This window comes from Dipodomys merriami, unplaced genomic scaffold (genome assembly GCF_024711535.1).
Source record: "Dipodomys merriami isolate MVZ:Mamm:240054 unplaced genomic scaffold, mDipMer1.0.p SCAF_35, whole genome shotgun sequence".
NCBI classification, from domain to species: Eukaryota; Metazoa; Chordata; class Mammalia; order Rodentia; family Heteromyidae; genus Dipodomys; species Dipodomys merriami.
In genome coordinates, this window is record NW_027205048.1 from 5,645,247 (window position 1) to 5,672,631 (window position 27,385).

The 27,385-nt window shown below is 44.1% G+C and overlaps 1 protein-coding gene across 41 annotated transcripts in view; it reads left to right on the forward strand.

Annotated features, from left to right (window-relative positions):
- Tcf7l2 (transcription factor 7 like 2) overlaps positions 1-27,385 on the forward strand; it is a 212,371-nt gene that overhangs the window by 2,604 nt on the left and 182,382 nt on the right. For 22 of the 41 annotated variants that reach the window (XM_069988002.1, XM_069988001.1, XM_069988030.1 and 19 more), the window contains exon 4: positions 10,727-10,795. The exons of the other annotated variants lie outside the window; for them this stretch is intronic. In XM_069988002.1, coding sequence (XP_069844103.1) covers positions 10,727-10,795 — 69 coding nt within the window. The remainder of the gene's footprint in view (positions 1-10,726; positions 10,796-27,385) is intronic. 41 annotated transcript variants of the gene reach the window in all.

A 27,385-nucleotide genomic window follows, 5' to 3' on the forward strand; every position in this document is an offset into this window, starting at 1 on the left:
AAATAGTTACCCTCCCCCCACAGCCCCCTGCCCCCCAGACCCCGGCTTCTGCATGCCTGGGAAATCCGGTGAAGTGGTTACCAGCCCGACCTCCTCCTGCAGGGCCGAGCTTTCTTTCGTGCTGCAAGGCAGGGGCCCTGCTCTGGGGTTGCAGGGGGACGCAGGGTTTGGTTATTTGTTTTGTTTTGTTTTTCTTGCGAGCTTGTGGGCATCTTACAAGGGATTCTGGCTCAAAATCGGAGGGTTCAGTGAACTAACGAAACCGGGCTAAGCAACATTCCAAAGTAATCCTGGGAATTCTTCCTCTCTCCCCTTGGTTGGAAACCTCACTGCGATTTTAAAATCCACTTAGCCATCTGATTATTGAGCTTTGATGGCAGGCTTCTTCGCTTTCTTGATTCTTTTCAAACTCTAGGTCTATGACTGCTGGCAGTCTTGCCCTACCATCGCCTAAAACTTGAACAGTTGTGTTGTGCTGTAATTAGGAAGCTGGGAAATTGTTAAAGGCAAATAAATGATTTCCTGGTGAGAAAAGGAAGACTCCCAATGCTCAGTTCCCTTTGTGGGCATTATAGGAATAGCCGGGCGGCTAGTTATTTTAATTGTGGACATAGCAGGTGGCCCTGTGCTGTGACATCAGATTGAGTCTGAGGAGACATTTCTAAACTCAGTAGGCAGTTTTAGTATTTGCATGTCAAACATCAGTAGACATCTTTGTACACTGCCTCTTCCTCCTTCCTTTCCATTTCCTGAGTTAGATGATGCACTCCAGAATTAATGTTATTTATTTAGGTTGGGAAGCAGGGCTGTAGCCAGGGGACCCCAGGTTGTTGTGTCTCCCTCCATTCCTGGGCCAGCTTGCAATTCCAGATTTGATTCAGCTTCTGGAGGAATCCATAGGCAGGATAGCGGTCATTCCAAGCTCCTCTGAAATTCTTCATGGTTTATGGGGTGGTTTTTGAGGTCAAGGTGTATTGACAAATTAGCGGCATGCTTGCTTCTCTTCTTGTTCCTCCTTGCTGAATGGTTTTTGTTTTTATTTTTGTTGTTTTTTAAAATTTTTTTCATTTTCTGTTATGAGCCTACCTGTAAAACAGCTGCATCCTTTAAAAACCCAAATCTCTGGAACTCAGATTTCTGCTTCTCTGTTTAAGAATGTAAAGAATTAAGGGGTATCATTAAATGGGCTTATGCTGAATAATACATTATCTCAAGAATAATGCTTTAATTGCTAGAGACGCCAGAAAGCTTGGTAGTAATAATTTTATTTTAACACGACAAAGATTTCCACATAACCCTAATTTAGCCTTTGATACAGTAATGGGAATGGCTTTTAAAAGGACAGATTCAGATTCAAAAGGCATTAAAGAGAGATCCAGTTAAGTCGATGGAAAGGGTTCAAACTGCAAATATTAGAATTGTTACATGGGTATATGAAAGATAAGAATACTATTACCTTATTAGAGTTGATAGGAGAGAAAGAGTAGTTTTACATTTCTTTCCCCCCCCCCCTTTTCCTGGCAAACAAGAAATAGAACTGTACTGTAGTGATGAAAATCCCAGTTAGGTTTGAAATTTCTCTTTATAAAGATTCCGTTGGTATTAGAATTCTCGCCTCCTCTTTTATCCAAAGTTATTTGCTTTTCAACTGAGCTGTTTGCTACTAGGCTGCACAGATAAATAAGCAGCATCTTGAATTCATTTTTGAACTTGGAATCCAGCATTTAAAGGAAACCAAGAGGGGCCTATTCATTGGGGTTTTATTTAACCAGGCAACTTCTCTTCTTGCTTGTGAAAAACAACATAATCCTTTGTAATACAAAAGATTGAGACCTTGGAGTGTGAAGGGTTAATGTTGGTCCTTCCCTGTTGTCTTCCCACCCCCCACCTTCACCCCTGATTGTTTTGACAACACTTTTCAAAGTGTGACATTCCAAACCCCTCCATAACAATGTAATATTACTGTAATTACACAGGTCATTACATTTTAAATAGAGAACAATAAAATGCTTATCGCCCTGAAAAAGAACAGGTGTTCTTGCCTTTCTTTGGTATTTATGCTAATTGTTTTTCATCTCCTTCAGAAATATTTATGGCGAACATGTTTAGATTTCAATCTCAATGCAACAGTATTAATTCCATGCTAATCTTTATAGGTTGGGGTTTAATGTCTGCAGTATGGATTATGGGCTCAACATTCACCCAAGAAGTCATATTTTAATGATTATAAATTTAATATGCTAATACTTGGCAATTTGTGGAGATTGCGGAAAGCCTCCCCTTCACCCGTTTCCCCCCCCAGAAAAAAACTCTTAGCAGTTGGAAGCCTAAAGTGCTTATCTAGAAGTGTTTTTTTTTTTTTTTTAAACTTTTTCACTACTTAGAGGAAGAAGCTTTGATTGTTGCCCCGTATCTCTGAGGAAGAAAAGATTTTTTGAGGAAAACAGTCCCTTCTTGACTAGGAGATTTCCTACCTTGATTTTAATTTTCCTGATAGGGATTTCATTTAGAGTCACTGTTAGAAGTTCAGTTAGCTTTCTGTTTCTTAGCAAGCTGTGAGAAGTTACAGGAGGGTTTCTGGGAGCTTTGCAGAGCAAGAATGCTATTCTGTTAGTCATGCAGGATCGCTGCAGCCCTGCACAGCACACCAACACACACACACAACAAAACTTGCTTTAGAAAACTGGCATTTTAATAGTTGTGCAGAGGGGGCTGTGCTTTTCAAGATGCCAGGAGATGTCTTTCCAGGATCCGAATGCCTTTGCCCATCCAACAGGGTACCCGGGTGTGTGCAAAAAGTGCCTAGATTTCTCCGTTGAGAGATCCTCCTGTAAGTTCCCTTTCACACACACTGTGGGTAACCGAGAAGGTAGCTGTGAGGATTTTGGCATTTTGTCAGATGTTTCTCGAAAACAGCCCCCTCCTAACCTGAATCACATTAAAAATGCCTAGTGGAGAAAGGACAGCTGCAGATTTTTGTGTGGACGCATGTTTCTCGACCATGACTAAAACTCCTAGGACCTTTCCCCCAGCTGTCTGGAAGTTATGTGGAAGTTGGTTTATTGGCAGTTAAGTATGAGACAACCTGGATTTAGCAAATACTCTCTCTGACACAGGAAGTACATGACATTATATTGGGGGAGGGGGGAGGGGACAAGACTTCAGGCAGGGGGAAAAAAAATCATAGAGTTGCCAAATAAATAAGCAGTTTCCAAGGAAGTAGGTGCAAGCTTTTTGAATCTGTGTAGTGGAATTAGATACTATCTTTGTCTTTGTGATACTTTGGAGGGGGCATATTTTCAATGTTTTAAAAAGGAAGGAGTGAATCAAATTCTCCAGCGTTCTATTATTTTTAAAGAATGTGTGTGTGTGTGTGTGTATTGTGTTTGAGTGTATGTGTGAGAGAGGGAGGGGGAAGAGGGAAAGAATGAGAGGTGGGTTTCTGAGTTTCTTCAAGGGAGTAGATATTAGCCAACATGCAAGTAAATCTTCAACTTGGACTTCTAATTGAGCCCATTTGTGAAGGAAATGGTTAATTTTACAACCAAAGGCAAACTTGCACCTCGACAGGTCTGCTGAAAGAAACGCACCCCAGTCCTTCCCCGGCAGCCTCACTGGGTCATAAATCCACAGGCTTTATTTACAGTCCATAACACTTATGAATGTTAAGATATTTGACGCCACGTTGGCCTTATAATATTCAAGGTCCGCAGACATTGGCAGTGGCTCAGATTTCTCTCACTAATTATAAGCAATGAGGTGTAGGGGGAGCTCTGCAAAGATTTCCCTCCCTCTCCTCCGGCCCCCACCTCTGCAATGTGAGTTTACTGAGACAGACCTCCCCCCACCCCTTCCTCCTTTGGCAGCTGACCTGTAGTTTTCCTGGAGGCTATTGTTATACACATTTATAAAGAGAACTTTCAGGGATGGAATTGGGGAGAAGGGCATACATGCCGTTCTGCTCTGGGGGTTTATGTCGCCCTCACTACCCTATTCTTCTGGTCTCCTCTTTTCTCATTCTTTCTCTGAAGCCCTTCTTTCCCTTTTCGGAGACTACTCTTGAAGTCTCCAAAATATCGTCCGTATTTCTCAGAATACTTACGGAAACCTGATAGGGAAAGACTGTGCTTTAATTTATATGATGTTCCACCAGGCTGAAAGAGAAAATCGACCCACGTTGCATTGTGCTCTCGTTACTCTGAGGGTTTAAACAAAAAGTGAGGGGGTGAGGAGAATTGAACACAAGAATTTATTAGATAAGAATTTAAAAAAGGAGTCCAGGCTTGAGCTGAGGACAGGAGTGAAGATTATTTGGGATAAATGTGGAGGAGACAAGTGAACAGAAATGGGAGAATAAATGCTTGATTAGGAAAGATTAGAGAAAGAGGAGATGGGACCAAGCCTCTGAGTGTGTGTGTGTGTGTGTGTGTGTGCATGTGCATGTATGTGCACACTTGTGCACATGGCTTGTTTGAAACTGAGGGCTTAAGTTTCTTTCTGAGGGGCTGGAGTTCTGTGGGAGGGGCTACTGAAAACCATTGCTTTGCTCAGCAGAGATTGGTTCCAATCCTGTCCCCACCCTAAGTGTTCCTCTATCTGCCACCAAATCTGTTTCCTCTCAGTTACTCCTTGCGTTGAGGGGTGGGGAGTCTGGCTGGGGCCTTATCGTTGGTGTGGTGGAGACCAGACTGGGAGAGAGAGTTAAGTTTTTTAAGTTTGGTTTCCAAAGTGGGCTGTTCTGGTGCGCCTGTTACAAATGGACCACATAGTTCTGGGGCCGTGGGGGTGGGGGGTGGGGGCGGTGGAGGTTGGGGAAGAGGCAAATGTGGGTGACTGTTGAGCATCTAGAGAAGCTGATGGCTCTGTTATTGCAAGCTAGATCCTTCCATCCAACTCCATCCGAGGTTTTATTTTCTAATCAATGGAATGCAGAAACTTACCAGCCCTCAGGGATTGATGTGAATCCCTTAACAGCTCATTACAAAGATGAGGCTGAGGGATCTTTGAACGGGTTATCAGCCCTGGTGTTCATCGGTTTTCCCAGGGTAGGTTTTTCTTCCTTAGGCACATCTGATTTTGTTCAGGTAATTCCGCCCGTTATATTTTATTCTTTTCTTTTCTTTTTTTTTCCCTTGGTCACGGAGTGGCCTCAGATGGGTGTAAGTCTGTTTGCAGCGGGGGAGAGAATCCACTGACTGCGCTATCAGCTCTGAAGGAGTTAAGACAGCTCGCCAAAGTTTGGCATCATGAAAATAAATTTGAGGCCTGGTAGGCATTAGCAAGGCCCAGCACATTTACAGAGCTTAATTAGTATGAACTGTAATTGTTCATGGTCTGCCAGAAGAAGTAATGTTCAGGAAAAGTGGAGTCCCTTTCTTCCAGTGTTCAGTTTGAAACCGATAAATCACTTGCATATTTGTGTAGTGATTCAAATGGAGCTGAGACCTCTCCCATCCCAACATGTGGTAAATTGTAAAGTCAATGAATTGCAGATGTAAGCTATAGTGAGATTCTCTAAGAAAATGCAGAATGAATGGGAAAGAATGATGCTATAAATATTTACTGAGCAGATAACTAGATTCCTGCGTGCTGGGCCAATTATGATGTACTAAATATATTAGTAAAATGCTTTAAAAATTGGAGAAGGAATCTGTGTGGGTCTTTGGGTAGGTTGGTTTGTTTTGGAAAGTGAAATAAAAAGGCACTGTGTTATTGTCATGTCAGTTTTATTGAGCCTGAATCACAATGGCATACCCAAAGAAGGACACATGAAACCCACATTAATGCAAATTAATTCGTTATGAGTTGCAGCCCTGTGACTGCTAAGTGGGGAAATGATGGTGTATCATTTTAAGAGTGTTAGTAGTGGAGCAACTTTTAATGAAATACGCCGTGTTAAGAACATGTCTCAGCACTTCAGTGCACACACATATTTTTTTTTTTCCCTCTGCTAAGAAATTTGTTATATAAGAGCAGGAAACATGATGCACTTACTTTCCCCTCTAGTTGAAGAACTTTATGTTTTGATGCGTAAAGAAAACCGGCTAGTTTTAATCTCACACACTTAATCCAGACAGACCTATTGCCATTAGCCTGGTTCAACCTCAGCTTACTTTTTTTGCCTAGAGATTGTATAGCATGAAGCAGAGAAACAACGAATGTTAACATTCTCCTTGGAGACCTGTAGATAAAACTTTCTTGAAGCGATTCCCCCCCTCCCCCCCTTTTTTCCTTCTTAGAGGATTTTGGTCTCAGGCAATGTTGCAAGTCAATACTTCTTTCCCCAAATGTGAGTAGGTGGATATGTATGGAAGCTGTAAAACTTAATGATCGGTTTCTGACTCATAGCTGATGGTTTCAGGTTGAGGAAAAGAAAAAAAAATTAATGAGGGTAAATAGACATGAGGGTAATAGACACTGATACAGTAGGAGAGATTGTCCTTTCGTCTACAGACTGAGTTCTGTTACAGATGATTTTCTGAAGGCAAAACTGGCCTTAGAATGCGATGCTACAGATGTTCTGTCTAGATACTTTTCTTTTTCGTTTCTTTTTTCTTTTTTTTGTGCCTGGACTGGGGCTTGAACTCAGGGCCTCTAGCTCTTGATTGGCTTTTTCTTAAGGGTGGTGCTCTACCATTGGAGCCACACCCATACTATTCCAGCTTTCTGCTGGTTATATGGAGATTAGATTCTCACAAACTGTCTGCCTGGACTGGCTTGGAACTTGGATCCTCAGATCTCAGCCTCCTGAGTAGCTAGGATCAGCGACATCAGCCCACCAGTGCCCTGCTCGGTTTCTAGTTATTTGCATGCATGGTTCCATCTAGGAATTTACTAGTCATCCTGGTGTTTTGTTCTCCTTCTCGAAGTCAGAATACTCCTTTGGCTTTTTTGAGGACAAGCAGTCCTGGTCAAGAGTTTTATTCACTACTAAATGAAAAAGGTTCTTCACAAAGAACCAGGGGTGAGGCTATGCATATGATGGTCTGTGGCTTTTTTTTTTTTTTTTTTTTTGCTTCAGCGCCTCCCCTCCCCATGACTGATAATATAAGCAAAGCTCTTAGATACAGTAATAAATATTTTGTCCTTTGAGCTAATGACATGGAAATTAGACCTCAAGAGGCTCATAGAAGGCTAGAGAGGAAAAGTAGACCAAAACCCCCCAACAAAATTAAGAAAACCAAAACCTCTTAGGACATGGATCTGTTATTTTTTTTTTAAACATATAAAAGTGAAAGCCAGACAATCATAAAACTCTGAAAATAAAGTAAGTGCTCTACCGCTTCCCAATTTAGTGGGATGAATTGGCACTAGCGTCTTCATGCCCTTGGAAGTTAAGTTCATGTTGGAAAAACCAACATTAAGCTCTTTTTTTTTTTTGGTGGTGTCTTGGAGCATGAGATTCTTGCGGTTGAAAGAAACAGTTTCCTCTTCCATCGGTGGATATTTCTGGTGTTCCTGTATCAGGGGCATCAGCTTTAGATTTAGTCGTACGAATTAGAACTAAAACAGGATATGGTAACCGGGGAAGTGGGTTCATGATAAAATGAACTGAGCAAGCTGTGTGCTGAGAACTGTTCAGTTCTTCTCTGGACAGATGAGGGTCAATGGGAGTTGTAGTAAAATGATGAGTGGATGAACTTGATAAAACCCCAGGAAAGGAAAATGTCATGGTACTGAGTTTCATGGGAGGGAAGAAATGAAAGTCCTCTGGACAGCTCTTGCGGTGGCTTTCCTGGGTATTCAGCAGAGAGGGAAGTACACAGCACATGTCCAGGTTGAGATTCCACAGTTGCTGGATGAGGAAGTGACCTGAAGACTCCTGGGTGAGTGGTGCAGGGCAGCCCCAGGAGACAGTCACGTGGTTCTTCAACCCAGCCTTGTGGTCCCAGACCTTCACCTCCCTTCCATTTCCAAAGCCCAGGATGTCAGGGGGTCAACCAGCTCTTGATCTCTCCTTCCTTATTACTGTTAGAGCCAGAGAGACATGATCATTCCAGTTTAGGTGCTAAGTCTTTACCGACGATCTGTGTTTTTACCTTTGTCTTCAAAAGCTGGACCATGCATCAGCAAGCGTCTTTGCGTTTTATATGGGGAAGACAGTGAAAAGTGTATGTTTCAGAAAAGAGGACAGGTGGAAACCCAAAGAATTAATGAGAAAAACTTTAGGCCTTCACTGCTGTAGCTGGAGGTAGTGGAGCTTGGAAATCTCTGTGAGACCCAATAGTTACTGGCTGGAAGTGAGGATCTGATTTAGGCAGAATGAGTTGCTTTTATTGTGCTGTTGGATACCTGCAGGAAGTTATATTGCCTGGAGTGGGTGTTGTGTGTGCACTCATACGTGCACGTGTGTGTGTGTGTGTGTGTGTGTGTATGTGTGTGTGTGTGTGTGATGGAAGGCTTCTCTGTGAGCAGAGTGTTCAGAAAGTTGCAGCTGCACTTTTTTTCCTCCTGTTTTGTTGGTGTTATTTGGTGATGAGGAAGACAAGGGGGGGGCGTTTAAGAATAGAACTGGACAAGTGAGAATTGAATTTGGCTTAGCTACAGTTTTATTAATTGATTCATAAGACTGTGACTGTATGAAATTATTTTCCATGACATTATCCTTAGCTATCAGGTGTCCATTCCATTTTAATTGACAATATAAGATTCCTGTGGTTACTGGAGTACAGATTGCCAAGGGCTCCACGGGGTTTGTGGGAAGAAAAGCTTGGAGAAGTTTCCATTAAGCTCTGAATCGGGCAATTGGAAAAGAAGAGAATAAAACAAACCTCGGGGCTGAAAAGAGAAGAGACAAGTTGTTAGTGTCACCCACTCTGCTCAGGAGCACCTCCTCTCACACAGGAGCTGCTCTCTGGCTAAGAATGTCAAGCTTGTAGAGAGACCTGTCCCAGGCACAAACCTTGTTTCAAGGCACTGAGGAATTGTCACCATGTTGTGTGCGATCTCTGCTTTCTGATGGGCAGTTTTTACAAAAAGAGCAAGGAGACAAAGAGCGTACAAATTTGCTTTCCTTATTCAGTGATTCACTTTGGATGGACTGCCTCTGAGTGGGGAGGCTGTGTGTATAGGGGTGGTGGGGTATAGAGGGGGTATGGGGGTATAGGTGTATAGGGGGCTGTGTATAGGGGTGAGGAGGGTGAGGGGCTGCTTCTTCCCTGTCACTACAAACAAAAGCACTCACTTTTGTTTCCTGTTTCAGGGAGTGTAGTTTTTTGACAGGTTCACAATACACACACACACACACACACACACACACATCTCCCCCTTAATTGCTCTTCTTTTTAATTTTGATTAATCTGTTTTCGTATAAACATAACATGCATATGTATATATAAATAGATATAGAGATAATCTCTGTTGATTTGGAAGAGATGAAATTATCTCAGAACCCACTGTATCCTGAAATGAATGCATTGTTTCATCTCAGGAAGGGCATAGATTTTTTTTTTTTTTTAAATTGACTAGTACTGAGGTGTGCATATTTTGAGTTAGTTCAAAAGTTTTTAGGAGTTTTTTTTTTTGTTGTTGTTTTCTTTTTGGAAAAGACAAACTGGGTTGGTTGAGAGACTTTTCTTTCAAAGAGAACAATATGAATTGATTGGCTCTGAATCTCACTTGAAGGCCAAATGATGCTTTTGTTTGTCGTGACAGGGAAGTGTTCCGGCAATAGTTTGTGGTACCTCTGTGTATGCAGAGATGAACTGCTTGTGCCTTCTGTGGGATGAGGGATGGGGGTCAGGCAGGGTACCATCTGATTGCTCCTCCTTGAAACATCACAACTTAATTTTCATATAACTGCTGAGATCCTCAAGTGGGTTGTTTAGACACCAAACCCTCAGGGGGCATTTGCTTTTCTACTCAGTTGGATCTCCAGATTAATAAGTGCTCTTTGGGGGGGGGCGGGGATAAGAATGTAGTGAGGAATCTTGGTATCCCTTTTATGGTGGGGATATTCCCTTCTGTGTTGGGTGGTCCTGTAGGGGTTACAGTGGGAAAGGCTGGGGTGAAGAGACTTGGCCTTGAGCTGGGGAGAGGCTGAGTAAGCCTGTGATTTAGCAAGGAGTGGTTCTTAGCAGACTGGTGGCTGGCTCTTGGGCAATCCTTGACGCCCTTTGGGGAAGTGCAGATTACTAGAATGCGGGCTGCACAGACCTCCTGGGCCCACAGCTGAGTCATTGTGAAAGAATGTATAAGGCATTGGGTGGCCCCTGCGTTCTGTCAGACACATTTGTTTTCCCAGAAATAGATTTGTGTTGGAGAGGCAAGGCCCCGTTACTAGAACTAGGAGGAGAGGGGGCTTCTACTCGCTGCAATCTGCGGCTTCTCACAACCCTTCCTCTGTGTCTCCTTTCCCCTTCATGTCGCAATGCTGATAACTTTTTGCTGCCCCGTTAGTGTTTCTTCAGCCTTTTGCTCAGCATACTGGCTTCCTTTATGTTTAGTGGGCATCAGTCTTCTCTTTTCATGTCATTGAGTCTCATTCCTGTCCCCCTCCCCTTATTTGCTTACTGAATTGATGCTTTATTTTATTTTATTTTTAAAAAGCTTAGATTGGTATGATCATCTTATCCATAGCAACAAATAAAAAGTACGAAGGTCTTGATTGAATGCCAAGGCTACAGATTAATCTAGGGAGGGTTGTCTGCTATTCATAAACTGCTTAAGATGTTTTCTTGTAGTTTGTGACATCAGCAGAACGCTTTGATTTGGTTTTTTCCTACAGCTCCATTTTCAGTCCGGCAGCACACATTACTCTGCGTACAAAACGATTGAACACCAGATTGCAATTCAGGTAGGAACCACAAGAGATTCTGAAGTTTGATTTATCAATGTGTAGGTCTCTCATGTCTTATTGTCTGTCCCTCCCTGACCTACATGGTGGTGATGATAATGATGATGATGATGATGATGATGATGATGATGATGTTTTGATAATGATGATGGTGATGGTGATGATGATGATGGTGATGGTGGTAGTGGTGGTATGGCTGAATCACTGGGGGAGTTGTGGAGCAGAAAAGAAGAAAGGGTAGAAGAAATTCTGCTGGAATGATTTAAAGATACAGAAAGGAAGAGAAACCTGTTTATGAGTATCTTGATCAGGCATCATGGGCAGAGCTTGGCTACTGCTTTTGGCTTTGGGAGGGATTTTGACTTGGAAGGAAAACGTGATGACAAAATGTGAACAGGAAGAATGAAGTGAGGGCAGACGGGAGAGGAGACCATGTGACCGCCAAGAGAGTCGTTTCCGGTGGCTCAAAATCACGCTAAGTGGTGCTAAGAATATCACTTTTGACCTGATGGCCCTGAAATGTTGGTTTCTCTTGGGCCCGTTGAAAGTGCTGGAAGGGAAAGGTGACAGATCCCAGCTTCTGATGAGTGTCCTGTTTCCTGCTCGCGTAGTACTTCCATTCTCTTAAATCCAAAGGCTAAACAAATCACAGACTAATATAACTAGGGGCTGAACTGAAGCCAGCAGAAAGCAATAGTGCAGGGAGACTAATACAATTTTCCTCTGTCTGCCCAGCCTTGCGGTGCTGGGACGCGCATGGGTAACTGATGGGACCAGAACTCTCAGTGTTCTGGATTAACCCTTGGTGGGGAGGCTGTTGGAACTGTGAATTGTGGTGTGGAAGTCTGGCTCTCAGTTCTTCTCTTCTTGTGTCGGTTTGGTGGGATTTCCACTATCCTGCTGTTCTCTTTCTTTTAGGAAGCTCTTGCGGGTTACGTGTGTGTGTGTGTGTGTGTGTGTGTGTGTATACGTACATGTGCACACACACGCATTCAGTCTTACAGAGCTCCTGCCACAAGGCTTTGCCATTTCAAATTTCTATCTTCATCCATAAGACTTTGAAATAGCCATTTGCCCTAGATATGGAATTACACTACTTAGTTAAAAAAAAAAAAAAGCATGTAGCTGGGTGCTGGTAGCTCATGCTTGTAATCCTAACTACTCAGGAGGCTGAGATCTAAAGATCAAGGTTCCAAGCCAGCCTGAACAGGAAAGACTGTGAGACTCTTTTTTTTTTTTTTTTTTTTTGTCGGTCGTGGGGCTTGAACTCTGGGCCTGGGCGCTGTCCCTCAGCTCTTCAGCTCAAGGCGAGCGCTCTACCACTTGAGCTACAGCGCCACTTCCGGTTTTCTGGTGGTTTATTGGAGATAGGAGTCTCACGGTCTCTCCTGCCCGGGCTGGCTTTGAACCGCGATCCTCAGATCTCAGCCTCCTGAGTAGCTAGGATTACAGGCGTGAGCCACCAGCGCCCGGCTAGACTGTGAGACTCTTATCTCCAGTTAACCACCAGAAAATTGGAAGTGGGCGCTGTGGTTCAAAGCAAGTGATATAGTACTAGCCTTGAGTGAAAAAGCTCAGGGGCAGAGCCCAGGAGTTTAAGCCCTGTGACCTGACCGTTAGGGGGAGGGGGGAGGAGGAGGAGGAGGAGGAGGAGGAGGAGGAGGGGAATAAGTGTGAGTCAGGGCTGTGGGCATGGCTCAAGTTGTAGAGCACTTGCTTAGCAAGCAGGAGGCCCTGAGTTCAAATTCAGGTACTGTCAAAAAATAATAGAAAAGAAAATGTAAGCCACAGCCACTCTTTGGTGGGTTCCTGGTCTTTCTGGGTTGATTTCAAGTAACTAGTTTAAGAATATTTTGTTTACCTTTCTGGTTGTGCCGCTGCTGGTTACTGTGTATGTGTTTAAGGGGAAAGTGTGACTCTTGACTTTCACCATCCACCCCCTAGCTAGTTCCAAGACTGGTGTGTCGTGAGCTTTGTGCTACAATTCTTTCTAGCACACTTCGGTTGCAGGCCTCCGTGTGTGTGTGTGTGTGTGTGTGTGTGTGTGTGTGTGTGTGTGTGTGTGTGTGTGTGTGTGTGTGTGTGTGTGTGTGTGTGTGTTAGTCTTAGGGCTCCAACTTAGAACTAGGGCACAGTCCCTTAGGTTTTTTTTTTCTCAAGTTACAGCTCTACTTGTGGCTTTTTGGTGGTTAGTTGGAGACAAGAGTATCATGGACTTTCCTGCCAGGGCTGGCTACGAACTGAGATCCTCAGATCTCAGGAGACTGAGGTCTGAGGCTTACAGGCATGAGCCACTTCCTTCCTTTTTGGTGATGGTTTAGGAAGTCTAGCTTTCAGACTAGCACTTAGACCCAGGCCTTGGTTAGAGACCAGGTACCTCCTCTAGGTTCTGATGAATGGGTGGAGAGCCAGTGTCCTGAGGGCTCTGGAAACCTAGCTGCCTGGGGTGTGGGAATTGTCGAGGCTGAATAGGGTGCTGATGCTTATCTTGGTGTGGAAAGGCTGGCCAGGGCCATGTCACTGGGAGACAGCCGAGACCAGACCAGCTGGTGAGTCTTTACACCCGGCGTTGAAGTGCCCCTTGTTTGGCTGGAGCAGTTCGTCTTTCTCCAAACCACCTGGCACCGTACGGGCCATGTGAAGCTCTCTCTCAGGAGGAAGATGGGGTAAATTACAGAGCTCATTGTTTGGAGGACTGAAAACATCACTATTCCTCCATGAACAGGTAGTATTGTTCTCTCCTGCTTCTCTTTGCGAAGGCTTCATGCCCATGTGGGCAAACAGAGGGACATTTTATTAGACAGCAAGTACCATGCATTCAGTGTTCATTCTCTGTGTGTCTGATAGACCAGCACGAGGCCACGCCAAATGGCATGGAGCTGTAATTTTAGTGTGACCATCAAAGGAAAAATGGCCCCAGACAAAAGAAGTGAAGGGAAAAAGGGGGGAATCTCAGACAAAATGAAATTGTTCCCAGAGTCCTCTGGGCAGCTCAGCAGCAACCTGGGAGGGGGTGGGGTTCAAGGAAAGGGTGGCGCTGTTCTGATGTGTGTGTGGTGCGCAGAGCTTTTGCTCCACCCTCCTATCTGAGGCTGAACTGCAAACGTGCCAGTCAAGGTGGGATTTTCTCCCCTGGAAACTTAAAACTGGTTTCACCTTTATAAATATAGTGTTTCTGGACTCATGCTTGTAATCCTAGCTACTAGCCGAGACTGAGGATTACAGTTCAAAGCCAGCCCAGACAGGAAAGATGGTGAGACCCTTATCTCCAATAAATGACTCAGAAATTCCAGAAGTGGTGCTGTTGTTCAAGTGGTAGAGCACTAGCCTTGAGCAAAGAAGAAAAACTCAGGGATAGTGCCCAAGCCTAGAGTTCAAACCCCAGGACTGGCACAAAATAAATAAATAAATAAATAAATGAAATAAAATACAGTATGTTAGTAGGTGCCTGAGAGAGCCTGTTGCTCTCCTAAGCTCTATCCTAAAATAACCTCCAGTAGTCTGACACCATGCATCACATGAGTCTTAGCCTTTTTCCTTCCCATGGCTCCTGTAATCTGGGGACTCGGCCAAGTGCACTGTTCGTGTGAATGGCTTCTGAGGGATTCTGTGTGCATGTCACACTCATAAAAGGTTTGGATCTGGTCCCATTTCCATGTGAGATAGATCTTCCCCACTTTTGACTTGAATCGCCTACCTTCCTTCAGTTCTAGAAAAGATAAACGTATATGGCCATATTCTCCCAAAATGGACAACTATAACTGGAATGAAAATTTTGAGGGTTTAAACCCTCCACCCCTTTCCCACAGTTATTTAATTCACTTCTTCTAGTGTGTGTGTGTGTGTGTGTGTGTGTGTGTGTGTGTGTGTGTGTGTGTGTGTGTGTGTGTGTGTGTGTAGCTGAACTCGGGGCCTTTTATAAGCACACATTCTACCACTGAGCTCTATCCCAAACCCCTGCCTCTTTGGAAGTGTCACTGAAGTATGATTTGAATACAGCCCAGCACATGTGTTATTTGGCTGAAGTGGATGAACTTCCTAGTATGTGAGCGTCCCTGAGACTTATCACCCAAGTCAAACTGGAGATGGGCGTTAGAAAGATAAATATTTTAGGCCTTTCAGGACATACATTTTCTTTACCAAAACATCCAAAGATAGACCTGTAGGAGTAAGTGTGGTTGTGTCCCAGCAAATACAGATATTAGCTGACTTTGGCACCTCTGGTAAAGAACTCTCCTCTGGTCTCCCTGGGTTCTCGTTCCAATGGCTTCCCAGTCATTTGACTTTTGGCTCTCTCCCCAGTCTTTAGCCAACGTTGTTACAGTGAATTAGTTTTTGCCTGATTGTTTGGCTTCCTATTAGTGGAACCGTATACAATGTAACATTTCAGAGGTGCTCCTGCTCATATTATGTTTTGGTGGGTAGTGATGGTTTTCTCTTTTTTCATTGCCAGATAATGTTTCATGCAGGAATGTACTTCAGTGCATTCCTGCTTTCTGTGTTGTGGTATATTTGGGTTGCTTCCCATTTGGTTTTTCCTCTTACAAACAAAATTTTAAGCTGTAATCCTAGCTACTCAGGAGGTTAAGATCTAAGGATTGTGGTTTGAAGCCAGCCTGGGCAGAAAAGTTCATGAGACTCTTATCTCCAATTAACCACAAGAAAACCAGAAGTGGTGCTATGTCTCAAAGTAAGTTCAGGGATAGTGCCCAGGTCCAGAGTTCAAGTACCACAACCAACCAAAAAACAAAACCAAAAACAACCCCCTCTACCCCCCCCCCCCAACTCCCAAAACCCCAAACGTAATTTTCCAGAGAATCACTTGAATCTGTCGCTGTTCATGTACTAGGAGTGGACTTGGGGAAGTGAGTGGTAATGGCTGTGTGTGTGTGTGTGTGTGTGTGTGTGTGTGTGTGTGTGTGTGATTTGGGGGCTTGTACTCTCATTTGGGTTTTTTCACTGAAAGCTGGGGCTCTGTCACTTGAGTTACAATTCTACTTCCAGCTTTTGGCTGGTTAATTAGAGATAAAAGTCTCACAGACTTTCCTACCCAGGCTGGCTTCGAACCCTAATCCTCAGATCTCAAGCTCCTGAGTAGCTAACATTACAGGTGTGAGCCAGCAGCACCCAGCTGTACTGGCTTTTGACAAATGCCTGAACTCTTGAGTTTTGAGTGTTGTCATTGAAATCTACACCCTGTAGTAGCCATTGGTGATTTACCTGTGACAAATGTGAGTGACATTTGGAGGTGCAATAACATTTTTTTTTTCTTTCGAGCTTGAACTCTGGGTCAGGGCACTGTCCCTTAGCTCTTCAGGTCAAGGCTAGCACTCTACCACTTGAGCCACAGTGCCACTTCTGGCCTTTTCTGCTTATGTGGTGCTGAGGAATCGAACCCAGGGCCTCATACATGTGAAGCAAGCACTGTACCACTGAGCCACCTTCCCAGGCCCGTGCAATAACATTTTGATTGACATTTTGAGGTGTGACCAGAGGCCAGTTTGGCGCCTACATCAGTGCTTGGCCCTTCATGCAGTGGTTTGGCCTCTGGTTCTAGCCCCTACAAACTCCTTCGCAACTCCATTTTCCCAAGAAGATGACTTAGGCCCCACCAGCATAGATGGAGCCAAATTAGCAGATATGTAAAAACAGAGCTGCCTCCCAGGCAGGTGATCCCAGATAAGCATTTAGGAATCGCTGGGCCGGGCCATTCTGAAGGCAGCACTTCCAACCTCCTCCTCTTATCATTAATCCAGCCTCCAGAGCAGTGCTGGAATCGAGGTCAAGACCCACAGAAGATGTTTTCCTAGCTTTTTCAGAAGGGCTACTTCACAACCAATTAAGCTTTGTTTTAAGAGTATTTTGGCCAGAAGTTAATGTTTTAACACTAAGTCAGATGTGATTTAGAGGGGGTGGAAAAAAAAAAACCCACCACACACAGCAAAAACAAACTGTGTAGACCTTTCTTGATTGTTTTTCCTTTGAAGATATGAAGTGGTTTCTCTGTGTGTGTGTGTGTGTGTGTGTGTGTGTGTGTGTGTGTGTGTGTGTGTGTGTGTGTGTGTGTGTATACACGCAAAGGCAACTAGGAGAGGATCCAGAAGAAATGAACCATTTTATTTGTTTACACAGCTGAGCAGTGGAGGCTGCAAGCGGGTGTTGCATTCGCTCCTGTCTTAATACTTGCAATATCCAGTTCAAAACTCAACTCCTCTGGTTGGGCCTAGAATTCCACTATGATGCACTGAGGTGACCAGGGCATTCCTCCAGGGTTGGGGTTCCAGGACCCCCTGGAACCAGGGCAAGAAGGGTGCAAACTGGAGAGTATCCACGTTGACTCCTTTTTCTTTTTCTTTTTTTTTGGGTCCATCGTGGGGCCTGAACTCTGGGCCTGGGTGCTGTCCCTCAGCTCTTCAGCTCAAGGCTAGCGCTCTGCCACTTGAGCCACAACGCCACTTCAGCTTTTTTGCTTTCTGCTTATGTGGTGCTGAGGAATCGAACCCAGGGCTCATGCATGCAAGGCAAGCGCTCTACCACTGAGCCACCTTCCCAGCCCAACTCCTTTTTCTTGACTATCAACCAGATGTCAGATTCCTGAGGTGCCATTGCTGGGGTCTTCACCTAGCCTGCCTGATAAATACATTCAGAGATAGCACAGGAAGATTTGGCCAGAATTAAAGGATGGTACGCCATTGTTTACCAGGGCTCCTGGTTTTCCCTTTCATTTGGGCTTCTAATGGGGTCTTTTGTGTTCTGGGCCTGTCACTTACCCTAAGGGGTCTTCCATTTTCACGTGAAATTGCAGCTCTGGACTAAGTGCAAAACTTCCAAAAACAGGCTCACCTTTTGGTATTATCACAGCCATAGCAGGCTGTATCTGTGAGATTGTGTGCCCGCTTTCCATAAAGAAAAGATGACTTGCACTCATCATTGAGCAAGAGATGTTCATTCCCTGGAGATATGTGACAAAGCTTGGGGGTGCTGCTGACTGGGTCAGGAATTCATTTACTTTCCATATGGGTGACTTTGAGCTGATTGTAAGCCCATACTTCTGATCATCGATCAAAAATATGTGTTGTGCTTCTACTTTAGGCCAAGTTCTTGGGGAATTTATCTGTGGGCCAAATGGACAAATATCCTTTGTTCTCAGTAAGCTTAAACTTAGTTGCAGTTCCAAGTATTGTCCTTTGTGTTTGTTTGTACGTTTAACACTCCTTTGGTCTAAGGTGTCTAGCTAGCATAGTTTGGGAATTACTTTTTTGTGTACTGGCCCTGGGGCTTTAGCTCAGGAAATGGGCACTATCTCTAACCTTTTGTGCTCAAGGCTAGTGCTCTACCATTTGAGTTAAAGCTCCACTTCTGGCTTTTTGGTAGTTACTAGGAGACAAGAGTCTCATGGACTTTCCTGCTAGGGCTGGCTTTGAACTGTGATCCTCAGATCTCAGCCTCCTGAGTAGCTAAGATTATAGGTATGAGCTACCAGCAGCTTATGAGAGGAGTTATGGTTTTAGACAGTTGTGATGTTCAGCCTACTGAAGATTGAGAAGTACTACCTCAGTCTTCTGAAATCAATCAATTGATCATATACTGGCCAGTCAGTCATTTTCAGTTGCTGACTCATAATGGAGGACTGGCAGGTTCTCTATTGGGATAACGTTTTCTCATCTTGAATGAGAAAGTAGACTGGCTACACATTGCAGTGAGCTTCTAGGGCCTTTGCTTTCCATATCTATGAAAGAGTAGGTCAGCTGGTGCTGATGGCTCATACCTGTAATCCTAGCTACTCAGGAGGCTGAGATCTGAGGATCGCATTTCTGACCAGCCTAGGCAGGAAAGTGAATCAGATTCCTGTCTCCAATTAATCACAGAAAAAGCCGGAAGTGGTGCTGTGGCTCTAGTGGTAGAGCTCTAGCCTTGAGCAAAAAGGAACTCAGGGACAGCACCCAGGCCCAGAGTTTAAACTCCAGGACTGGTCAGATAATAATGTGCCTGGTCTTGGGGTTAGAGGCAATAACAAGAGCTAATAATAATAGCAACTTATGTTTATTGAATTCTCTGGATACTTTGGGTCTGGTTTGTTAAATGCTTTATGGGAATTATTTATAGATTCTTTATACTGACACAGAGGCACATTTTGTAAATGTCTCTATTTTGTAAATGAAGAAATGGACATCTGAGATGTCTTAACCAAGGTCAATTTGAGTTCAGACCCGGGCAGTGTGACTGGAGAGCGACTGTGCAGTATAGCCACAGGTGAAGTATTTCTGCTTAAAACCATACTCAAGCCTCAATACTCACAATGTGGCTCCGTGGTAGAGCGACTTGCTTAGCATGACTAGGTCCTGGGGTCAAAGCTCAGTTCTGCACTTAAGAAAATCAAGAGGACCTAGTCGTTTCCTAAGCTAACAGTTACGACCCAGCTTTCTGGGCAACCTCTAGGAATCAGCTAGGAGCTGTTCTCAAAGATAATACTCCTGGGTCTTCCTGGGAGCTTTTTCTTGTTCAATTTCAGTAGGATGAGGGCAGTGTCTCCCAAACCTGTGTTTTCTGGAGACAGCTAAAGAGCTTAAGATACAGATTGGGACTGTGGGCTGGGGTGGGTCCCCACTTTGCAGCTTAAAGAAGCTATCAGGAAGAGCTGCGGCCCTCTTCTGGGCCTAGTACACATGGTGAGGGCAGTAGTTCTACACTTTGGGTTGTGTTCAGAAGAGTGCTCAGATTCTGGCCTGCCCCCGACACTGGGTGAGGATCCCCAAGGGTACAGATGGAGCATGTGTGATTCACACCATTGTCCAGGTGATTTGAATAAGTAGGCAGAGTTCAGGCTTCCTGGTCTCAGCATCCTGGAGCTTGTTGGGGTTCTTGCTCGGGGTGATCCGAGCACACACTCTGGCAGGAAAGTTCTTTCAAGGCCTTTTTTGCTTTTCCTTTTGCATTTTCCTTTTGTGCTGGTTCTGGGGCTTGAACTCAGATCCTAGGGGCACTGTCCCTTAGCTTTTCCTCCCAGGCTGCTGGTCTCTCACTTGTGCTATAGCTCCATTATGGTTTTTTGGTGGTTAAAGATAATCTCATGGGCATTCCTGCCCAGGCTGGCTTTGAACCATGATCCTTAGATCTCAGCCTCCTGAGTTGGCTAGGATTACAGGCGTGAGCTGCTGGCCTGGTGGTTAGCTTTCTTTAATTTGATGCTTTCCTGGGAAGCTGTCTACATTTATGGTTCTCAGTGTAGGAGTCCATCCAGAGAACGTTAATGAACAGTGATGTCTACTGAGTGTTTGTTATGTTGGGACCATTGGCAGATGGTAGGATCTGGTGTTATGCAGGGAGCACACAATGGGGTGGGGGTGGGGCGGGGCGGTGCCCCCTGGTGTTTTGGTTTTTCTCACACTGTTAGGCCGTGCCAAATGCAGATTTATGGCTGGGCTCAGGCTCCTGAATTTCTGGACAAGCTCCTAAGGATGCTGATAATGATGCTTCCTTGGCACCAGATTGCTCTTAGAGTGGAATAAAAGTAGATTCTGTGATTCTTGTTTCTTTTTTTTTTGTCAGTTGTGGAGCTTGAACTCAGGGCCTGGACACTGTCCCTGAGCTATTTTGCTCAAGGCTAGTGCTGTCCCACTTTGATCAACAGTGCTACTTCTGGTTTCCTAGTGATTAATTAGCGTTAAAAGAGTCTTACTGACTTTGCTGCCTGGGTTGGCTTCGAACTTGATCCTCAGATCTCAGCTTCCTGAGTAGCTAGAATTACAGGCATGAACCACCAGTGGCCAGCTCGAAAATAGATTCTTTTTTTTGGGACGTGGGCTTACTATATCATGGCCTATGCTGGGCTGAAACTTGGGATTCTCCAGCCTCAGTCTCTCCCAAGTACTCACCTTACAGGCCCACATGTACCACCTGTTTTAGAGTCAATTTGCTAAGCCAGGGAACTGTCTGAGGCACAGAGAAGCGAATTGATTTATTCTGGGTCCCCAGTCTTTGTGGAAACCAGGTTAAACAAGAATCCAGGAGTCCTGACTCTATTTCTGTTCTTGGCCAGGTAAAATAAAACAATCTAGTTTTTTTTTTTAAATTAGTACAAACATATCTGCTTTACACTTACATCTGCTCTAATTACATCATTGTATTTGATTGCATGCCTTGAGATATGTCTGTTTATTCTGCACCATATTTAGGTACTTGAGGCCCAGCCAGTATAATTTGTAAGAAGGTTCGTGAGGGCACAGGTAGAGAAGTCTGGTGGTCTTTGACAGAAACAGTAAGGAAGCGGAAACAACTGTTTGGTCAGCCTCTTAGGCCTCCTTTCAGACCACAGCAAGTGCGTGTGAGGGTCTCATTTTACTGTCACTTTGCAAGTTCTACTCAATAATATTTAATAAATGGGTTATAGCTGACATTTGTAGGCTTAGAGCTTGATTTGTTTCTAGAGTTTGATTTGATTGGGTGATATCAAATGCTGATCAGATGGCTGACTGTAATTTTGTTCTTTCTTTCTTCCTTTTCCCGTTCCTCTTTTCTTCTCTCCTTTTGCCTCTTCTCTCTCCTGTCTGTGTGTCATCTTGTCTGAGGTTTGAACACACTAACCAAGCTGGCCTGCTTGGTTAGTGCTCTACCACTTGTGCCATGACTTTAGCCTGGCTTTTTGATGATTAATTAGAGATGGGATTTCATTGACTTTTCTGCTTTGGCTAACTTCGAATTACAATTCTCTAGGTCTCAGTAGCTAGGATGTGAGACACTCAGTAGCTAGGTGTTAGACACTAGCATCTGGCTCTCCATTTTGAATTCAGGGTTCTGTTCCTTAGCTATTTTCTTTCAAGGCTAGTGTAGTATGACTTGATAGTTCCATTTCTGGATTTTGGTGGTTAATTGGAGATAAGAATCTTATAGAAGTTTTTACCTGAGCTGGCTTTGAACTCTGATCCTCCTGAGTACTGAGCTAGGATTTCAGGCATGAGCCACCAGTTTCTGGCAAAGCTAGATGGATAATTGTTTTGTGCATGAGAAGAGGTTTATTAAAAACAATCCCTCTAGTATATCATCAGAAATGTGACAACCATAAATGTCTCTAGAAATTATCAATTGATCTTAGGGCCCAAATCACCTGTGGCTGGCAACCACTGGCTTAGCTATGGTTTAAAGCATGTGTTTAGACACCAGTGCTTTGGTGCTATTGGCTTTGCATTGTGGGAGCCAGAGGATGGGAGTGGTTCTGCTGGTGATTCTGACATCTCACAGATCACCTGCAACTCAGCTTCGGGTTGTGCGGCTTCTGTCTCCTGACCTGGGAAATGGGAAAAATAGAAGCACGTGTTCCTTGAGGGCTGTCGGGAGGCTGTATGAGACAAAGTGTGCCCTGAGTGAGTAGACGTGTGCAGGGGTTCAGAGGACAGTGTCCAGTAAAGGCTTGGCTGTGTGCAGGGTGCTGGTGGCTCAGGCCTGTAATCATAGCTACACAGGAGGCTTGGATCTGAGGATTGAAGTTCAAAGTTAGCCCCAGGCAAAAAAGTTTATGAAACTCTTATCTCCAGTTCACCACCACCACCACCACCACCACCACCACCAACAACAACAACAAGATGGAAGTGGAAGTGTATCTCAATTGTTAGAGTGCCAAATTTAAGTAAAAAAACAAAGGAGCATGAGGTCCTGAGTTCAAGCTCGAGTACTACCAACCCCCCCCCCCAAAAAAAACCAAAAACCCAGCTACCTACCTTCCTTCCTTCCTTCTTTCCCTCCCTCTCTCCCTCCCTCCCTCCCTCATTGAGAAGTGTGAAGTACAAGTTGGCAGAACTAGAATATACCTTCTCCTAACATGCATTGTGTGTTTTTTATTTGCTGTCAAGAACACCACACATGATGAATTTGATAGCCTCGACCATCTTTACTTGATAACAAAGATTTATGACCCCTATGGGTTTCCGTTTGCTTTTCTCTTGCGTCCTTCAACATTCTGCCTAGTCCTTGCTACCTTTGACTAAAATGTAAACTCTTCTGAAGGGCTGCCTTGTGTCGTACTCATATTTATTTATATCTCAGTAGTTGCGAATGTAAGAGGTGGACAGAGTTGTGTATTTAAGTCAGCACTGAAGGAGCAAGGCCACAGCACCTGTGTCTGAGGTACAGCGTTGTATATTAGAGGTTGCATGTGAAGAGTGCTTTTCTAATTTTTTTTATTTTTTGGTCGGTCGTGGGGCCTGAACTCTGGGCCTGGGCGCTGTCCCACAGCTCTTCAGGACAAGGCTAGCGTTCTACCACTTGATCCACACCGCCACTTCCGGCTTTTTCTGCTCATGTGGTGCTGAGGAATTGAACCCAGGGCTTCATGTGTGTAAGGCAAGCAAGCGCTCTACCGCTGAGCCACCTTCCCAGCCCTCTAATTTTTTTTTAAACCAAAAACAGCCCTTTTCATAACATGAAAGGTCAATAATATTTTCTCTTCTTGTATACTACCAAATAATTTGAGAGGGCTTTTCAGCCCATTTGTGAACTTGATGTGCTTTTCTGAATTATTTTAGGTTTCCACTTCAGCTCCTGTTCAGTGTGTGGATTTTAGTCTTCATGACTATGGTATTGCTCAAACATGAACTTGATATTTAGATGATTGCCTTCTAACTGTCAAAATATTAGGTGGTTAACTGACTTCTGAAAGTTTTATTAGCCTCCCCTTCCCCCACTTTTTGGTTCCCTTCAAAATGATATGTAGTGCTTTACGTGCCATAATTTTTTTTTGGAGTAGTATAGGCATTGAATTTAGGGTCTTTTTTCTAAGCAGATGCTCTGCACTTCCTTTTTGCATTAGTTAATTTCAAGCCTGAGCTCCTACTTATGGGTCCTATGTCTGTGAGGGTGACAGGCACACACCACTGAGCCCAGTCATTGTCCTTCCCCCAGAGCTGGGATAACAGGCACTTAGCACAGTGCTTAGCCACTGGTTGAGATGGAGTCTCACAAACTATCTTTTGCCTCAGCTGACCCTCGAACAGTGATCTCCCAATCTCAGCCTTCAAAAGTAGCTGAGATTATAGGCTTGAGCTACTATGTCCAGCAACAGAACACTGTTGGAATTTGACACTTGTCATTCATTCTGACCCAGGACTTTGCTTACTTGTGGATGGATGAGTCTGTATGAATAAATTAATTATTTTTCTGGTCCTCAAACTGGACCTTAACCCAGGATCTTGAAGTTGAGACGAAGCACCAGAAGAAATGGCTTTGGTTGAAAACTGGAAATGTTCCCAGGCTAGAAAATGGATGTGTGTATTAGTAGGCCCAGCCTAGGGGGCCAAGGCTGCTGATTTCCACTGGGCTTTGGTGAGGCCGCCCTGCAGGGAAGACAGCTCTGTGTCAATAGTTTCTCAGTTGATTCAGTAAGCATTGTTGATGATTGAAATTGAAGAATTGTGAAGACAATTCATCTTGAGGAAGAGAGAGCGTCGGGAGTGAGCCAGGCTGCTGGCAACCGACATTGACATACGGGCCGTCATCAAACTAATTGTTGTTTGAATTACCTGTTATGATCCGATGACAAATCTGCCTTGCTCCTGCCACTGGAGCAGAAAATGTAGCTTGAATTGGCGTGATGTTAGCAAGTGTAAACTGTACTTCAACAAGATGGATAAACCCAATTATGGGGCAGACCTGTAGAGAGAAAATCCATTTAAATCTCGTAATGTTAAGCAGAGCTGTGTTTAATTCATTTGGACCAATTTGGGAATGATGTATGAGTGTTGGTGAACATTCGTCAAAGGGTGACCGCTGCGGGAGAGGGATGTGCTGATGGCCAGGCCGCTCTGGGAGGCGCTGAGCAGGCTGGCGTCTCAGCAGCCTGCCCTAATGGTGGGGAAAGGCAGAAATGACAGAACGATGTACTAACAGCTGTAGCTGAGCGGCCTGGTGTAAATGAACCAATAAGGGAAACAGACGAGGCAGAAAGAAGAGGAGCTGTTATTCTTAAATGCCACTGGCAGTCCAAAATCTAAAGGAAAATTTGAGGTTCCCAGACTGTTTCTGATACCTTTGTAGGCTTGTCTCAGCTTTCTTTCTTTCTTTCTTTCTTTTTTTTTTTTTTTTTTGTTGGTTGTGGGGCTTGAACTCTGGGCCTGGGTGCTGTCCCTGCACTCTTCAGCTCAAGGCTAGTGCTGTACCACTTTGAGCCACAGCACCACTTCTGGTTTTCTGGTGATTAATTGGAGATAAGAGTCTTATGGACTTTCCTGTCTGGGCTGGCTTTGAACTGTGATCCTCAGATCTGAGCCTCATGAGTAGCTAGGATTACAGGTGCGTGAGGCACTGGCACCTGGCTTATATCAGCTTTGTAGCGGAGGTATAGCAAAGCCCTTTCTAGAATGCAAAACGATTATTTAAGAGAATCAGAGTGGGGGGGGGCAAGAGAAGGAGGGAGAGAGAGAGAGGGAGAAAGATTTAAATTGATAGACTGAGATATTTGATTCTCTATTGGGAAGCAGTTAAGAGAGAATTATTCTATACGTCTTATGCATATTTGAGACAGTTTGTCTCAAATTAGTGGCTCTCATCTGTAATACTAGCCACTCAGGAGGCTGAGATCTGAAGGTCACAGTTCAAAGTCAGCTCCGGCAGGAAAGTCCATGAGATTTGTAGATCTAGTTACTCAAAAGCCAGAAGTAGAGCTCAAGTGGTAGAGTGCTAGCCTTGAGAGAAGAAGTTAAGGGAGAGCAGCGAGGCTCTGAGGTAAACCCTCAGTGTCAGCACACCATTTTCTTTTCTTTTCTTTTTTTTTTTGCGGGTTGTGGGCCTGAACTCTGGGCCTGGGCGCTGTCCCTCAGCTCTTCAGCTCAAGGCTAGTGTTCTACCACTTGAGCCACAGCGCCACTTCCAGCTTTTTCTGCTTATGTGGTGCTGAGGAATCAAACCCAGGGCCTCATACATGCAAGGCAAGCACTCTACCACTGAGCCACCTTCCTAGCCCCACCATTTTCTTTTTCTTCTCTATTTTACCATCTACGGAGTGGTCACCTAGCATTGCATATAGTGAGTGCTTTACTGATTGGATAAATGAAAACATTGTGCTTCAGGGAGCTTTCAAGACTGGCTCCTGGAGTTCTGAGGTAGCAGGACTTTATATCCCAGACTCAGGCAGCAATCATTCTGGAGTTTGCATTCTCTGGATTTCTTTTTCTTTTCTTTTTAATGGTATGGGCTTTGAATTCATTGCCTCTCACTAGTTAAGTAAGCACTCTGCTACTTGAGACCCATTCTCCAGCCCTTTATTGTTTTAGTCATTTTTTTAGGTAACATTTTAGAGTTTTAGATTTGACCTTTGATTCCAATCCTCCTGTCTACACCTCCTGGGTAGCTGGGATACCAAGAATATGCCATCATACTCGGTTTACTTATTGAGATGGTGTCTCAGTAACTTTTTGTCAGGGATAGCTTCTATCCTACTTTACATCTCCACCTCCCAAATGGAATTGATTACAGGCCTGCACTACTGGGCCCAGATAGAAAAATTTGATTTTATATAAATATCATCGACTTTGCTTTTTATCCCTCCTCAGCACTATTGATTTTTACTAAGGATGTTCTTGGAAAGCTCCAACCTCATTTTATTACGGGGGGTGGGGGGGGAGCTGAGGAAGACCCCTAGTGCGTGGTTGTTTGCTTTTTATCCCTTGGTTTTGTTTATTTATTAATATTTTTTTCCTTATCTGTTCTTTTGTGCACTGAACTGGATGTGGAGACCATTAAAGAGAGAACTTCAGAGGCCAGATTGTACCAGGAGCCTGGCAATGGATAGAAATTCATGGGTGTGCTTTTGCCCATCAGTTGAATAATGGGAATGAGGTTAGGGCCACAAGAGTATGTTCTGGTCCTGGGGGACACTCACTATATGGGGACACAGAGAGAATTTTATGTCTCTTCCAGGCACATCTTTTCTCCCAGGGGCAAATTTGATGATATTTTACTTTCTAGATTTCTCTAAGCTTCAACTCAATTGAAGAACCACTAAAGGATAGCTCATTATAATTATTATAATTAAATTATCATTATAATTAAAATGATCTTATAATAATGCTTTGACATTATGAATTTGGGAATCTGAATATGCTGATGAGTTACTAGTAGAATGTACCTAAAGAACTTTGAGAAAATTTAAACTATCATGTCCTTCAAAACTGTCTAGGAAGGCTGGGCGCATGTGGCTCACATTTGTAATCCTGGCTACTAAGGAGGCTGAGATCTGAGGATTCTGGTTCAAAGTCAGTCTGGGCAGGAAAGTCTCCAAGATTCTTTTTTTTTTTTAATTGTGAAAATACTGTACAGAGGGGTTACAATTACATGGGCAAGATAGTGAGTACATTTCTTATCAAGGATGGTAGCCTCCTCCTTTGTTTATCCTTCCCATCCCTTCCCAGCCTCCCCCCGCCCCCCCAACCAATCCTCCCCCCCCCACCAAAGTTGTAAAGTTCATTTTCGACATGACAACTTGTATTTCTCATTGTTGCAATGGGTCCACCTGTATCCTTATTTAAACGACTTGTTTTTCCCCTTCCCCTCCACAAATTATACTGACATCAAATACAGTGAAAGCAGGGGTTATACTGTGGG